The sequence below is a fragment of the Pogona vitticeps genome, chromosome 2 (genome assembly GCF_051106095.1).
Source record: "Pogona vitticeps strain Pit_001003342236 chromosome 2, PviZW2.1, whole genome shotgun sequence".
In the NCBI taxonomy this organism is placed as follows: Eukaryota; Metazoa; Chordata; class Lepidosauria; order Squamata; family Agamidae; genus Pogona; species Pogona vitticeps.
In genome coordinates this window covers 134,752,283-134,768,147 of record NC_135784.1, presented here as the reverse complement: position 1 = coordinate 134,768,147, position 15,865 = coordinate 134,752,283, and the positions used below count along the sequence as shown (strand labels likewise).

Here is a 15,865-nt window from a genome sequence, read left to right as displayed (position 1 = left end):
TATGAAGACATGTATGCTGATTTAATAGTTTTTCGCTAGACCTTCTAAACACAGGTGGTTTCTTTGTACAAAAACTGGTGTATTTAATACAGCTTAGATCACAGTAGAAATAGAATGTCAGAGTGAGTCTTGTGCTGTAACTGCAAAACCACACTTTCAAAGCATGTGAAAGATAGATTGACACAAAGGAACAACGCACCCACTTGAATATGAAGACACAATGAGTCAGGAAGATTCAATATATGTTATCTTTACTTCACAGTCTCAGCAAATCAAAAGACAGGCTTGCATTCAAAGGAGCCATTTCACATCTGTAATATATTAACAGAACTTCTCCAAAGTACAGACCTGTTTTTTTTAAATAACAGTTTGTTTAAATCACTGCAGTTTAAATAGGAACTCTAGGGAAAAAAGGTCAAAGCACAAAGTGGAAAGAAGGTGGGCACCAAAAGCAGTTGGCTAGAAAGCGTCTGGAAAATTAAATGGAGGCCTCGCCTATCAGGGAGCCCATATACTCTTAATGTTATCAGTACAGAGCAATTTTCAAAACACCTGCTGGGAAGGGCTGTGGACACACATACACACAAAATAAAATGAATTTGCATCCTGTACTAACTCAAGGTCCTCATCCACTTGGCTGTCACTTGATCCTGCATCAAAATAACAAAGTGATGGCTACTGAAATCAATGCAAACAAGGGTGTAATTGAAAAGAAACAAACAAGCATTCCCATCTGCCAGAAACTCATAAGATCTGTCATTTTATTTAAAATGAAACACACCACTCTATGAGGGGAGCAAACAAAACAAAACAAAACTCCCAAAACATTGTAGAGGGATAGAAGTAAATATCCTACTTTACTGTGTTCTCTGTCACAGTCACTATCTACATATTTCCTTGGGACATTTCTGAAGGAATAACAGAAACCTCATCTCCCCTGCAAAGCTGAACAGAACTACAATACACACAGAGCTAAATAAACCATTGTTGTTTCAAATACCACCTAATAATATGGATAAAGGCAGTTGTGGAAAAAGGTTCCAGCTTTCAGCACAGATTCAGTAAACTGTTTTTTCAGAGAACCTGAATTTCAAGCACAAATTAGAGGAATTATAGGGAATTATGAAAATTTTTGTACAAATAAAATTGTCTTTTTATTCCTGTATAAATCAGAAGCAAATCAGATTTTCAGTTATCTAGGCAATCTGTTAGCCCCATGTGCTCAACAGCTACAAGCACATTCAGATTTAATTTCTAATACGTATTCTTTCCTCCCTACATTTTGGTTCAGGAAAAGTAAGAGCTATACCTCCCGGTGGTTTTGTTGTGTATGGTAGTTCACCGATATTAGCAATTCAGCTAGAGGGAACAGAAGATGCAGAAAATCCCAACAGGCTTTATGTTTTATATACTATATTTGTCAATTAAGACCTTATCTACATAATCAACAATTTGAAGGTAATAATGACATTTCTCCAAGAGAAAGTGACGACTTTCAAAATACCATGCAGCTAAAGGGGATGTGCTTTGATTCAGGTGGTGAGGTGCCCAAAACAGCAGCAATAAAATCTAAATAATAAACACAAAGTAAAGAAATAAATAAATCAAAACGTAAGCCATCTTTTTTCCTTAGAATGCCTTCCAGCTGCTAGGATGATGCTTAGACTAGCCAAGGAGCAACTGCATTACAACGGTAAGATGCTTTAAGGCCAGAACTAAGCAGTCATCATTTTATTGTTGCATGAAACAGAATAATCAAGACAGCTACATGAACCTAGAGGAATGTTCCAAATTTAATTAATGATGCATCCATGCCGTCATACATGCATATTGCAGAAGAAATGGCAGAGACTTCCAGTGCTCTAAAACCAAAGTGCATTAGATTCCTCAGAAGATCAGTGTATTTCCTTTGTCACAAGATGGCAGGGATCATGCGAGGAAGAGCTGACTGACAGGTTCACAATGCTGATTTTTCTTTTGAAGCTTCACTGAATGAGAGCTGGAGGTGTCCATATCTACAAATTTCAACAGCTGTTGGTAAATTTCAGTTTAAGGAGTCTGTTCAGGAACGGATGTTCTCCAGGAGTGTTGCCAGATGGAATGGGACAGCAAGAACAAAACTTTTCCTTCATCGTATCATTGACATGGTGAAAAAATTATATGGAGGAGAAAAATATATTCCTAGATGTGTGTGTTATGTGACAAATCCAGGGAAATGTTAGCAACTTTCCTAATAACACACATATCTACCACTCCTGCTCGTGGATGTTATGTGCACTGGAGGGGAATTAAACGGTCCTTACCATTGTCATGTCCCTAATCAACATCTATCCAAATGGAAACAAGAAGAAAGCAATGTGTAGTGACTGCCTACTGGGTTTTCTTGTCCTCTGGAGGAAAGTAAGGAGGAGGAGGAGGCTGGTCCTGAGATGAGAAAGAGAGAAAGTAACTTGATTACTGCACAAATGCTAATGGCAGGAGCAATTCAAGCTGGTTACTTCAGATCCATTCCAAAATGTACATGAACACCATTCAAATCCTTAATTCCAAAAGAGTATTTTAAAAGTTTGTAAGAACTGCTGCCTTTATATTCATTCAGGCCTTTCCAAGTAGTTACTGGATCCTGGAAGCCAACGACTGGCTCTGCTATGAACTCACCTGTGTTTCTTTACATTACTACAGGCACCTGTAAGTAGCAATCACCTACCCCACAAAGTGAATGCAATGAAGACTTTCTGGGACTTTCTGCATCAGAAATGCTATTCAAATTAAAGTTACAATACGATATGAAACATAACTTGTATACACACTAATAACTTGTATACACACTATTATCTTCCACTGCAAAAATAACTTGTGCCACTTCTGTCATTAGGCTCTACGGTATTTTACAGAATGCACTCCCATAATAAAAGGACAGTTTATCCCTTGCCTCTTCTAACTGCCGCACCCACTTGTTGGCCAGTCTTCCAGGATTGTGATACATAGATGGGATGGGTGGTTGGGAGCAAGGAGGAAGAGTGTTTGTTCTTTATTATCTTCATTTCTAAGACAGCAGTGACAAATGAGTGAAGAAAGTATGATATGATGCTTCTAAGCCAATATCTGGATGGGAAACCACTCGGGAAATCTATGTCAATTCCATAATGCTATAAAGGCAAATAAATTAAATACATAGCTACACAAAACCTACCATTGGCATGTAGACATTGTGAGGATTGCCTGGGTTGTAATAAGCACTTGCAGCAGCTTCTGCAGCTTTGGCTTCAGCTGTGGGGGGGAAGGGGAATGAACAGATTAGGTAGAAACAACTTATGGGATAACAGCATATTGATTTGAATAGTTTCAGAGGAAAAAGAGAGAAGAAGAACAGGAGGAAATGTACAACAGTGGTGTGCTACTTTTTTAAAATCAGATTCTGTTTCCCAGAATTCTCCTGTCTTCTCATGAAAAATGTAGTCTTGCTGCCCATTAGACTCTATAGAGGTGAAGTCCCAAAGAGCTACACATCCAACAAACACCTTCCAGGAATCACCAAGGCAGTTTCCTTTTTTGTACATGAACAAAGGAAACACAGGCTTCAGAGGCCTCCAATGTAGGCCCTGTTCCAGATGAGTGAAATGTAAGGGTCTGTAGGGATGTGTGTTTGTGCACTGAATTCCCAGAATTCTGCCTGGGAAATTCTTGGAGAATTCTGGAGGTTGGACTAAAAACAGCAATGCCACAAAGCACACACACCACTGCTGCACATTCTTTTAGATTAACACAGTTGAAAAACAATGTTTTTGCTTTTACGAACCTCTATCAATTAAGTAAGGAGCCTGCACTAGAGAATGCTTTCTATTATGTCCAAAGGAGGGAGCTTAGTTTTAGTCTTAGTTTATTAAGATCTTTCTATTAATTAGGAACAGTATATTTCACAGAAAGTGGAAGAGGCCCACTTTTTATTATTCTTTTTTTTATTATCTGGATCACTCTGTGGTCATTTGCTGAGGAAAACTTTGCTTGTGTGAAGACACAGCATGAAAGCAGACAAAAATCCCACCTCTGAGGGAAAAGTGACAGAATTTCCTATGACATGCATATGGCCAATGTCTTTGTTTACAAATAGGTGAACAGAGTGAATATATCTTCATTTTATACATTAGCATCTCCAACAGTGTAATGGACTAGATTATGCTGAGCCAATCATGCACACTGAGATTTTTCACTATTTCCCAGTCTATAGTCTTGAGGTGTGTGGCAGTCAAACCAAGACAGATTAAATCTTTATGTAGCAGGTTTTTGTTATTGCTAGAAAAGTAATAATTTTCAGGCAGCAACAAAAGAGAGCTCTAATAGTTCATTACAGTGTTTCACTGAGTGATCTTTTTCAAAAAAGCAGAATATTGCTGGAGAGGGGAGTCACAAATGGAACCAGGAACACAGCCTCTCCAACACAACCCTAAGACTGGCTTTTTATATTTTGACAGCATGGCAGGGCCCATACGTCAGCCATACTAATCAGAATCTCATACTAGGACTGGCCCGTCTTTCAGATCCTAAACCAGCATTTAAAAATGGGAATCTTATTTCTACCATTTGGATAAAAATTTAGAACAGTGTTTTCTAGTTTCCTTTAACAAATGCTATTGCCACACATCTGGTGCAGTCCACAGAAGTGCTTATAAAACCTTACCTTTTTGTATTTCTTCTCTAATCTGCATCAATCAATATTGCTAATTAAGCCCTGACTCTATTCTATCCATGTTTGTGGACAATCTGTCATTCCCTATGGAAAACTTAGTCCTTGGTGCACGTCTTGAAGGAATTAGTGTACTTACTACTTTTTCTTTGCTGACAAGGTACAGTGAGGAAAGAAAGCCCCTATCTTGTGTTCTATATTAACAGCATTTGCAGAGTGGCAGTGAAGAAAAACCCATTCCTTTGAAATAGATTGGTTTGGCTCTGGAGCCAGAAAGAGGGGATTAATCTGAGATTCATCTGAGACACTGATTGTATCATTTATAGAAATCTGCCCTATGGTTTAACCACATTGCTACATTATTTTCCAAAAACAAGTCTGATTCTCAAAAGAGAGGCTAAACAGGTTGTCCCTCTTACAGTGAATCATGCTGAACTAGAAGGCTCTTCACAGTTCTATATGTTTTGGACAGTATTAATTCAGGTCCTCTGGGCAGAATCACATACCTGCTGGAGTGGAGGGAAGATCTGGACCAGCAGCAGGTGGCTCCATAGGCCCAGGATAGGGAGGTGGGGGAAGATGCATGTATCCCATGTCTCCATCTGTTGGGGGGCCAGGGTACATTTCTACCATGACAGAGAATGACAGCATTGAATACTGAGGAAACAGCTGGTTGAGTCAGACCTCTGTACTGTCTGCCAAGATGTCTGTCCTCACACTAAACACAACAGACTTCTACAAACTTTTTATATCAGTCACAAATCAACATGCATGACAGAATTTTCTCCTTCTTTTCTTCCTGTGCAACCCTATCTCATGCATATATATCTCAGAAAAGATCCTCAAACCACTGAAATGATTTCTTGAGGGTATGAAGATCAAGAAGACTTAAGAGAGAATTGCTCCCCTCCAGGTGACAGAAGTGCCTCCAGTACCAGAAAAACATAAAGCAGATTTCACCAAGAATACATTGGGAGACTACAGAAGAACATAAGAGCCCAGCTGGATCAGGCCAAGGGCCCATCTAGTCCAGCTTCCTGTATCTCAAAGTGGCCCCACCAGAGGCCTCTGGGAGCACAGAAGACAACTAGAGACCTGTCTCCTGATCCCCCTCCCCTGCATCTGACATTTGGAGGTACCTTCCTTCTAAGCCTGGAAATGATACATCCCCATCATGGCTCATAACCTGCAATGGACTTTTCCTCCAGGAATCTGTCCAATCCCCCTTTAAAGGCATCGAGGCCAGATGCCATCGCCACCCCCTGTGTCAAGGAGTTCTACAGACTAACAACACACTGGGTCAAGAAATATTTTCTTTTGTCTGTTCTCACTCTCCCAACACTCAATCAGAGTGGATGTCCCCTGGTTCTGGTATTGCGTGAGAGGGAAAAGAGCTCCCCTCTATCCACTTTATCCAGCCCCTGCAGAATTTTATACATCTCAATCATGTCCCCCCTCAGGCGCCTTTTCTCTAGACTAAAGAGCCCCAAACACTGTAGCCTTTCCTCATAAGGAAGGTGTAGCCTTTCCTCATGAGGGGGAACGACCAGTCATTATTTTAGTCTCTCTCTTCTGTACCTTTTCGAGTTCCGTGATGTCTTCTTTGAGGTGCAGTGACCAGAACTGTGTGCAATACTCCAGGTGCGGCCTTACCAGAGTTTTTTACAATGGCATTATAATGTTGGCTGTTTTATTTTCAATCTCCTTTTTAATGATATCTAGCATGGAACTGGCCTTCTTCACTGCTGCCACACACTGGGTTGACACTTTCATCGAGCTGTCCACCAGCACACCAAGATCTCTTTCCTGATCCATCACAGAGAGCTCAAAACCCATCAGCTAGTAAATAAAGTTTTGATTTTTTGCCCCAATGTGTTAAACTGAACTCTGGTATCATGGTATGTCAGTCAAGCCAGAATAGATACGAGGCCAAGTTCAAAGCTACTTCAGACACTACCTACCTCTTGCCAATCTTCGGACTAACTTCCACCTTATTTCATAACAACTGTAAAAACTAACCAGTATGGGAATGCTACATTAATGAAGAGCACTGAAAAAAGGGCTGATATGGACTAATAAAGGCAAGCATTTTCTGACAAAATAAAACGGACCTACATTTAACTAAGAAGTTCTTACAGCTGCCAATTTGGCAACATTTGAAAGCTCTTTAGTTTCTTTCCTATTGACAAATAAAGGAATGAATTCTTCTGCTTCCAGAACTCACGAGGAGGTGGTGGTGGATAAGGATATCCTGAAGGAGGAGAAGAGTACATTCCATTGGCAGCAGGTGGGGGAAACGCATAGCCCCCATTCGGCATATAGGAATATCCATAGGCTCCATTGGGGACCTCCCCTCTTGAAGCTGCAAAACAGAGGAGAGCTAATGCTATCAAGCCAGCAGGGTCTTCCTCAAGGATACAAAAACCAGAACCACTCTAGACCACACCTTCCAATGAACCGGAACCCCACCCGACCACTATAATACGACCCACATCTGATTGCAGCTGGAGAGATGAATAATAACAGGGCTTATCATCTTTTGTTAACATCATCATTCAACGCAGATTAGTTCAGAAAGCCCTCCTGTATAGTGCTCAGAGCTGGAAGAAGGAATTGTGGGGTTAGAAGCAGTAGGAAGAAAGGAGGAAGCCTTTAGATAACAACATCTACAAAAAATTAAAAGTCATGCATCCTAAGTCATTTTACATCTGCATTTAAGTGCACATTCCCCTCTTCTTCAAAGTGTGTCCAGACACCCATCTGTCTTGGGTTGGACTCAGGGTGATCACTTCCCTATTTTTTTCACTTAAAAAGAAAAGTCAGTACCTTGAGATGCTACTTGCAACATGCGCTGTCCAAACTCAATGGCGCCTCCAGCTGTGAATGTCATTTTGAATGTTGTGGATCCTTCCCAGCCGCCTAGGGAAAGGAAAAAGCACAACAAAGTGGAGTGAAGAGGGCTGTGTCCACAAATATCCATGCAGAACAAATCTGCTAGTCTTCAAGGTGCCACAGAAGACCTCCTCCTTACTTAAAACTAAATTTAAAAAAAGTAATATTTCATATAGCAAACATTATTTAAAAAACGAAAGACATGATTTAAAATTGCCATTCTATGCAGTAAGTTGCAGATCTCTGGGCCACTATCAATTTATAAAGGTTAGTTACCATGTTTTGGATCAGCCTCAACCTTATAGAACACTGATAGAATAATTTATTATCTATCTCATCCTCTGTTGCCAATTCTTTGGATTTCTCCTTTAGTCAAAATGCCACTTGCACTTTTGGTCATTAACTTCAACAAAGCTATCATTCAAAATGACTAAAATATATAACAGACAAGAAAGAAACCTCCACTGAAATGCCACAGCTGTCATTTCTAAAAGAAGTGTCTAGATCTCATCATTGATTGTACAAGGCAGAAGCCAAACCTGATTCATGTATAGCTCTGTGTTGCCTTTGGGTATATTTATTTTATCACTCCCCATCTACACATACCTCTCTTTCTCTCTCTCACTCTGAAACCCCTTTTCTCAAGAAACTCCCAGGTCTCCAAGAAGGCCAATATACTACATAAAATATACACTGAAAATTGGGTATATGCAAGTTGCAACATCATCTTCTATTTTCTAATTTTTGCTATTATTTAATTAAAGCTGATTTTAATTTTGTGAAGGCAAAGCATGGCTGAAATTTGTATCATTTTGAGGACCTTTAGAAGTGGAGTGACAATTTTTCTTATTTTCTTTAGGGAATGGTTAAAGGCCAACAAAATTCCATCTGCCAATCTCTGACGAACTACAATCAATAAGATTAGATTTGCTCTGAGTCAGCAAAGACAAATTGGATTTGCCAAAAAGCCTCCACAGTGATTTTTGTAAGTTAGCCATAGATCAATTTAGAATGACAGTAAAAGTGACACAGAATTAAATGGGAAGTATTATTCTATCATAACTAAAGAAAGAGCACATGGGTTAGACAAACAATATTAGAAACAAGCGGTTTGAAAACACATACACATGACATCATTTGTATCAATCTTGAAAAAATGTTACACTGGACATACAGCTGTCCAATAAATCCAAAACTTGAGTATGTGCAAAGACAAAATAGCCATACAAGTAAAATATTCTGGAGAAGATTCAAGACAATTCTTTATACTAATTTCAAATACATGCATGCTTCTCAAAGCCAACTCTTATTCATCCTCAGGTTACAAAGCTTTAGCTGCTAACAACTACTGCATCTTTTAGCGGTAGATAAAACTGAATCCAGGTTAGACTGAATCCAGGTTAATAGGGATTTACAAAATACTTATGCCCAAGTTCTCATAATGTTTGGTTGGCTTTAGTGGCCAAAGCAAAAATTCTAGTTGACAGGCTTCTGCCCACCCCCAGCTGTCATTTTCACGGCCTTTCCTTCCTTCAGGAAGCAAAATATTTTACTAAGCAGTGGCAAAGGAAATTGCAGCTACCTTTCCCTGCTCTGCAATAGCAGAAGGGAGAGACAGAAGAGTTCTTATTTTGTGGCCCTGTGTGGCTGGACAGTAACCAAACCCCAGCCCTATTTTCAAGCTTGGGGGTGGTGAGAGGGCAGAGAATGCAACATAGCTCCTGCCTACATCTCCAGATTCCAGCTTAACAGGAAGGTGGGTCGTTCTTCATGGCTGCCAGAGGACAGGGTCTCATTTTACATTATGAAAATCATCAACATTATCATCATCTTAAAACTGCAAAGCTGGAAGGGACCCTATGGATTATGACAAGGTAGGATGGGATATTGTTAAATTAATGTCTGGCAAAAGCATTTATTTCATGCAGTACAGACACAAAAGCTGTTCAAGTGCCTTTTAGTGAATTAACTGAAGCTCTGCAATGAAGAATTGCACAGCCAAAGAGAGATAAGACTCCAGGCAAGATAAGGCTCTGGTTGGAGCTCAGTGACCTCCTTTTAGGTCTTCTGGGGCCTGGAGTGCTGTCTGTTATGGAACATTTAAGGACATTAAGTGAATGAGATTGTCTGACTGATTCCCCCCTTCCATATTTTCAGTGATGAGGACAAGATTAGAGTTTCCCCTGACATCTTGCTTCATTTTAACTTCAAAAACAATAAATGACAATTAGACCAAGTGTTTCTTTATGGCACTTATCTAAAATAAATGATTCAATGTACTTAATGCATTATGAGCTCTTCTGATGAAACACAAAGTGAGTTCAACTGTTTACAAGAGCAGCTTGGAGCCATTTATGCAAAGAAAATCTCAGAAACAATCCTAAATTCAGTGTGGTTCTAATTTCCTAAATTTCTAATTGTACAACTATGAACACCATATTTGAGCTTTCGTAGAACCATATTTTTTCCAAAGGATTGGTGCAGAGAGCAAGGCAAAGAGAAGCAACGGGGCAAGGTGTCTCCGATACTGGAAGTCTTTGGGGATGAGGATCCCACCCTCCTCAGCACCTTCCCTACCCAAAAACAAACAAACAAACAAACAAAACCCTGAAACTAATAAATTGGAGAGATGGAGCAAGTATAAGAAGGAACTGTGCATGGCAAAAACAAACGCAAGAAAACAGTCATATACTAATAGAAGTGTGAGACTGACTTTTCTCGGTTTGCTGTTCTAGTAGACTCAATCTTTATCTCTGCTTGTTTGGCTCAGTTTTCTCTGCTACTGTAAAATCAAGGACATGGTTCTTTTTCACAGATAACATGGTGATAATCCCACATGCTTGAGCAAGGCTGAACATACTATTTCTAAGCTTGCTTTCTATCATTAGTGACTGATCTAAGTCATGACTAAAATTATTTGCTCTCAGAATCTTGCAAACTGTGGTCAGTCAATAATATCTACCAAACTTACAACAGGTTCAGGATGGACAATATAATTTTGCTGTTATCAAAATGCACAGTTTTGGTAAAAAAAAATTAACACTACAGTGATGCAGTGCTGTCCCAGACATAGATGCTATGTTTTATCAAAACAAGTTTGGTTAAATTTATAGCTAAAAATTAAACCTCCACGTTCAAAAACAAAATGACTAGGATTTCAGTTAGTAGCAATAGATGCTGATACTTGACTAGTGACTGCAGTTCAGGCCCAGCACTGAAATTCTCCTGATCCAAGAGAAAATGGTTCTTAATTGTTGGCAGCAGATATCCACCCTGTATGCCCACAAATCTATTTGCCAGCTTCTAGATTCTTCACTCTGCAGTGTCCACATAAATTTGAATGCATAAAACACAAAGGTTTTTTTACGCACCTCCTGCCTCTGCTTTCACGGAACCCTTGATGTAATTTGCACCAAAAACTGGCTGTTTGATCTCACATTCTTTCATCAAATAAAACGGCATCATGAAAGACTGCAGTGGATCCTTTCCTTTGGACACAAAGATAACCTGCAGACAAAAGAGTACAGTTATAGACTTTTAGCAAGGCATGAGGAAAATCAGAAGAAAAAGCTCGAGCTACCACTCTGGAAAACTGGACCTTCTGAAGCCAGCAGTCAAGAGAGGTCACACTTTCTTTAGATTGGCAACAAGCCATGGATTTAACAGATACTCTGAAGCCACAATACCTGCTACAAACACACATGAGCACGCATTCTAGTTTGCCTTTTTTCCAGAAAGCTTGGTAACTTCCAGAAAGCCCAAATAATATACCAGGCAAATATGCAGAGTCTGTGAAAAATCCACCTGTCACTTTATCTGCAGGTAGAAGCCCTTTAGCCACCTCATTTCCTCCACTCCCTCTAGCCTCACTGCACCAATTAACCCCTCTCCTGCTCTGCTCCCCAATTAAGGATACACTAGTTAGCCAGCTGTAACTCTCAGCCTCAACTCACCATGAAGTGTTGGCAGGAAGAAACCAGATTTCTCTAGTCAGGGTTCTTCCAGATATGAATAGCACTACAAGCCTACCAACGTAGGGTAGCTAGGTAGGGATCTGTAATACAACAAAAATCCTAGAGGATATCTGTTTGGGAAAGGCTGTTCTAACTGTCGTCCATTCCTTCATATAGGCCATTTGACTCCAAATGATGGAATGGGAGTTGGAGAAGTCAATAAGGGTATGACGGGGCCAGGCTTCTAAATGCAATTCTGCTGTTCCCAAATATTTATAGCTGAATCACTATGCCTTTTCTAAATTTTGGTTTAGAGTAACCACAGAGTATACAGCCATTGGTAAAAGTTTGCCACACTTATATCATACACAAAATATAGCTGTACCACACCCACAAAGAAATGCTAGAAACGGTTTGGGTTCTGGCAGTGAAAGTAAGCATAGGGATTCTAAAAGAAATTACATCTGCTTCTACAATGGTTCACGATGGAATTATTTCTTCTGAGCACATGGCTGGCCACTTACTCGATAGGGGGTCATGAAGACACTGCCTTTCTTGGTACCCTTGAAGGCATCCGGCATGTGTTCCATATCATGGAATGTTAGTTCGACGTGCTCATATGTCATCAAAATGCTGCATGCAAACAGAAAAGAATTTGACACTTGGATTAATTCCTTATTCATGATTTAAACCCAACATGGGTAACACGGGGATTTGAATACCCCTTATCATCACATAGTAGGTCACCAAGTGCAAATCACGTCTATCATGCCCGAATTGTGAAATATATGCAATACACAATGATCACTTGTTTGGTAGCCTGTCAGCAATCCACTTGTCCTGAAAAAAGTTGAATGAGAGTCATTCAAAAATGGACACAATGTTTTATCAGCACAAAATAATACAATATGAAAGCATAATATGAAAGATAGCATTTTTCAGTGCAGCTAGAACTACTCACACTGAAATGGCATAGCATGCTTAGTGGACTAGTTGTTTGTATCTAATTTAACATGGCCCCACTGTATCATGGCATTTTCCCCCCCACAGAGCTTAGAACCCTCAGCCAGTGCAGACAGTTGCAATGTTGAGTGGAGTTTTCTGAAAGGCATAGTCCAAAGGAATAGCTGTTCCAAACTCTGCTTTCTCAGCAAATGTTCATACTATTCCAGTGAATCCAGTTTCTGCACTATGAACACATGGAGCACATCTGCTCACACTGATCCTCTATTCACATGACTGACAAGAGACAGAGTGGCTATACAATTCGAAGACAAATGGCCACACAGGCATTCTGCAGAGATATTTCTCTGTGCTCTGTAGCAAACTGATATGTCATTACTTACTGGATATATAGCCTACATTTCTCCCCAAACTGGGACTCAAGGTGGCTCACAATAAGGTTTAATCAAAATCAGAATTAAAACACACAAAACATTCAAATGTTAAAAACAATTAAATTTAAAGCACATCCATACAGAAAGTACAGTACCCACATAGTGAAAGTGCCTTGTCAGTTGGCTGAAGACCTGAGTAAGCTGGTCTACACCTGCCAGTTGAAGGACAACAGGGAGCAGGCCAGCCTACCCTTCAGAGTGGTCACTGCTCTCTAAAATCCTCACTTGCAGACAAGGCTATATTGGGAGAACACAGTCCTTCAGACAACCTGGACCATAAACCATATAAGGCTTATTTGTCATAACAAGCACTGTAAATTGTGTCTGTAAGTAAGCAGACTTTCTAATAGGGTCCCATAGGGTTTCCCCTCCACCATGGGCATATCTCTTTCACTGTGCCCCACTTCGATTGCTTCTTTATCTTTGATCACGATCAGCAGCAGTATCTTCTTCCTTTGTAACAGGCTTTGTTAGTCACTTCCAATTTCCCCCCAAGGATGAAACCACAATCACAAACAGGGGAAATCTGTAATATGACCGCATATGCCATGACCTCCAAGGGGCAGTGCTTCTTTCCGTGACCATCACCATACTACGCCATGTAACTGCTGTTCCACAGCACTTTGCATCAGCTAGAGGGGAGCAGGACGTGGAAGAACAACATAAAGCAGAGATGTTGGGAGTAGGTGCCTGAACATCTGCAGTATCTCATGTTACAAAGATGGTATCTATAAACATTCCATTTGCTAATATTATTTGCAATTGTAGTCCCTTTCTACTATTCCCTATAAGTTAAACAAAAGCATGTAGCACAAACTGCTATTTTAAAAGTACTTGCAGTACTTCTTTGGATAATGCCTTCCTCAGTATTCCAGTTATACAAACTGGTACAAGCAAAGTGTCTTGGGGCTTTAATTTCCCATTAAGGAAGATTAAAGCTCTGCATTAATTACTTCCACATTTGATGCCTCCAGAAGATCAGCAAAGGCTGTGTGACATCTTATACAGTCAGTAACCTAGAAACCACAAAGACACAATGAAACCATGAAATCCTAGATGGGGAGTAGGTTAGCTTTAAAAAGGTGAAGCACAATTAAGAGGCAATTTCAGTCCCACTGCCAGATGTCCATGTATTGACATGCATCAGCTCTCCCAACAAGCCCACTCCCTGCTTCTTCTTCCTCATGAAGCAGGTGATGGGGGAGATAGGCAACTACCACACCTCAGGCTCAGAATATGCCAGTCAGGCCACTCCTGTGTGCTTCCTTTCGTAGCACAGTGGGTTAGGGACCTACTTCCTGCTGACTTCAAACTCTTACATTCAGTGTGTGTGCGTGAGTGAGAATGAATGAATGAATGTATATTGGTATGTCAACTAACCAGATGTGAAGCCATGTACAGAGGACAGCAGCCAATAAAAACATTTCTAATTTGGGCAGAATGTATTTTCTCTGCTCTTTAACTATACAATGAATTAATCATACAATGATGGGGTGAAGGGGTTTTAAAAAGTCAATGCCTGCCTTCCTGCTTTTGTATGTGAATGCTTGCCTGCTGCCTGTGAACATGTGTGTGCACATGAATACACAACTTTTTTTCTTTTAAATCATTATATTACAATCCGAGAATGTTCAATCAATTTGTGGCAAGCAAAAGTAACTTGAGATACAGTCAGGGTGGACAAAAAATTTATACTGTATAATTCACATAACTCACTGCCACGGACTGTTGGGTGTTTTTTTGCTTTGAAAACAATGCCTAATAGCCACAAGAACTGAGAATGGCACCTCCACCTTCGCTCCAGACACAATACAGAGCTAACTTTGAAAGGTACAGTACCTGTTTTACACAAGGATGCGACCCTTTAAGAAATCCATTGCAACACAAGCTTTTACATCACCATCTTTACATCTAACTTATACAATGAAAAACTCAGTTGGCAGGGAAGATACACACAGAAGCTGGCTTTAGACAGCAACAAAATGCAAGAAGCCAAGCCGGTGGCACTGTCAGTGGAAGCTCCAAGGAGGATAGGGAGACACGTACCCAGCCTATCTGTGAGCTTTCCACCGATGGAAACACAAACGCCCCCCCCCCATATTCAACTCGGTAGCCTTAAAAAGCGCTGCCAAATGAATCTGTTGACAGAAGGCTCGGCGACCCCCACGTGTGCGTGCAGGTGAGAGAAAGAGACGACGAAGCCCAGGCGAGCTAGGAAGGAAGGGCTGCCTTTGCCCGGGGTTGGGGCTCTTGCAAGCTGCCGAGGCCCTCCCCGCCCGCCCGCCCGCCCAGTTGCCCCGAGGCCCTCCCCAGGTGTGACCAAGGAGGGAGCGACCGACCGGGGGGGGGGGGACACCGAGAGGGAAACAAGGCCTGCCCCCTCCCCCCCCTCCGGGCGTGGCCAGAAGGAGGTGTGGGGGGAGGGGGGAAAGAGAAGGACAGTTGACGCAGCAGGTACGCCGACCCGGGAGGGGGGGCCGGTGGGGGGCTCCCCCGAAAAGGATACCGGTCGCAGGCACTGGTTCCCGAGACGACCCCTTTGCCGCCCCCCACCCTCCAAGATAAGGCCAGCACCTTTCGCTGTTGTTGACGATGACGCCGCCCTCCTCCGAATGGTTCCTGTTCAGCGCCATGGCCCCGAAGGAACGGCCGAGCCTTTTTTTTCTCTCTCTCTCTTCACCACCAGCAGAGGCACAGAGAGAGACGCGCAGGCGACCCAATGAAGCGGCGGAGCGGCCCGACGCAAGCAACGCCGGAGGACTTCCGGGGTAGCCGGGTTCTCTCTCTAGGCAACGCAGGGAACCGGAAGAAACCGAGGCATGACGGGAAGCGTAGTTCGAGCCCCCCCTCTGGGCTCTTTTATTTTAGTTGGGCGTGTGTGGACGCGGGGTCTGTCCTGTGAAGCCTTTGTTGTCTTGAGTGTTAACAGTTTTAGGGAG

General features: G+C 41.4%; 1 protein-coding gene across 2 annotated transcripts; it reads right to left on the bottom strand.

Annotated features, from left to right (window-relative positions):
* Window positions 1–234: 234 nt before the first annotated feature.
* Window positions 235–15,724, bottom strand: WBP2 (WW domain binding protein 2). Of its 2 annotated transcripts, XM_020805081.3 has the most exons (8): window positions 15,501–15,724; window positions 12,054–12,162; window positions 10,948–11,083; window positions 7,511–7,603; window positions 6,909–7,046; window positions 5,191–5,310; window positions 3,194–3,270; window positions 235–2,424 (listed from the first exon to the last, which is right to left on the bottom strand). In XM_020805081.3, exons 1-8 carry the CDS (start codon window positions 15,557–15,559, stop codon window positions 2,371–2,373), a joined length of 786 nt encoding a protein of 261 aa, XP_020660740.1. In that variant the 5' UTR covers window positions 15,560–15,724; the 3' UTR covers window positions 235–2,370. The 2 variants fall into 2 exon arrangements, with proteins under 2 accessions (XP_020660740.1, XP_020660741.1); XM_020805082.3 differs by lacking the exon at window positions 6,909–7,046.
* Window positions 15,725–15,865: the final 141 nt, after the last annotated feature.

What these genes read in the sequence shown, in the direction of transcription:
- WBP2 (XM_020805081.3), bottom strand. Translation starts at nt 15,559, where the DNA reads ATGGCGCTGAACAGGAACCATTCGGAGGAGGGCGGCGTCATCGTCAAC. An exon ending in TCTTCATGACCCCCTATCGA is followed by an intron (nt 11,084 to 12,053) that starts GTAAGTGGCCAG and finishes TTTTGTCTGCAG; the next exon opens with GTTATCTTTGTGTCCAAAGG. An exon ending in TCTTCCCTCCACTCCAGCAG is followed by an intron (nt 3,271 to 5,190) that starts GTATGTGATTCT and finishes TCCCCCCCACAG; the next exon opens with CTGAAGCCAAAGCTGCAGAA.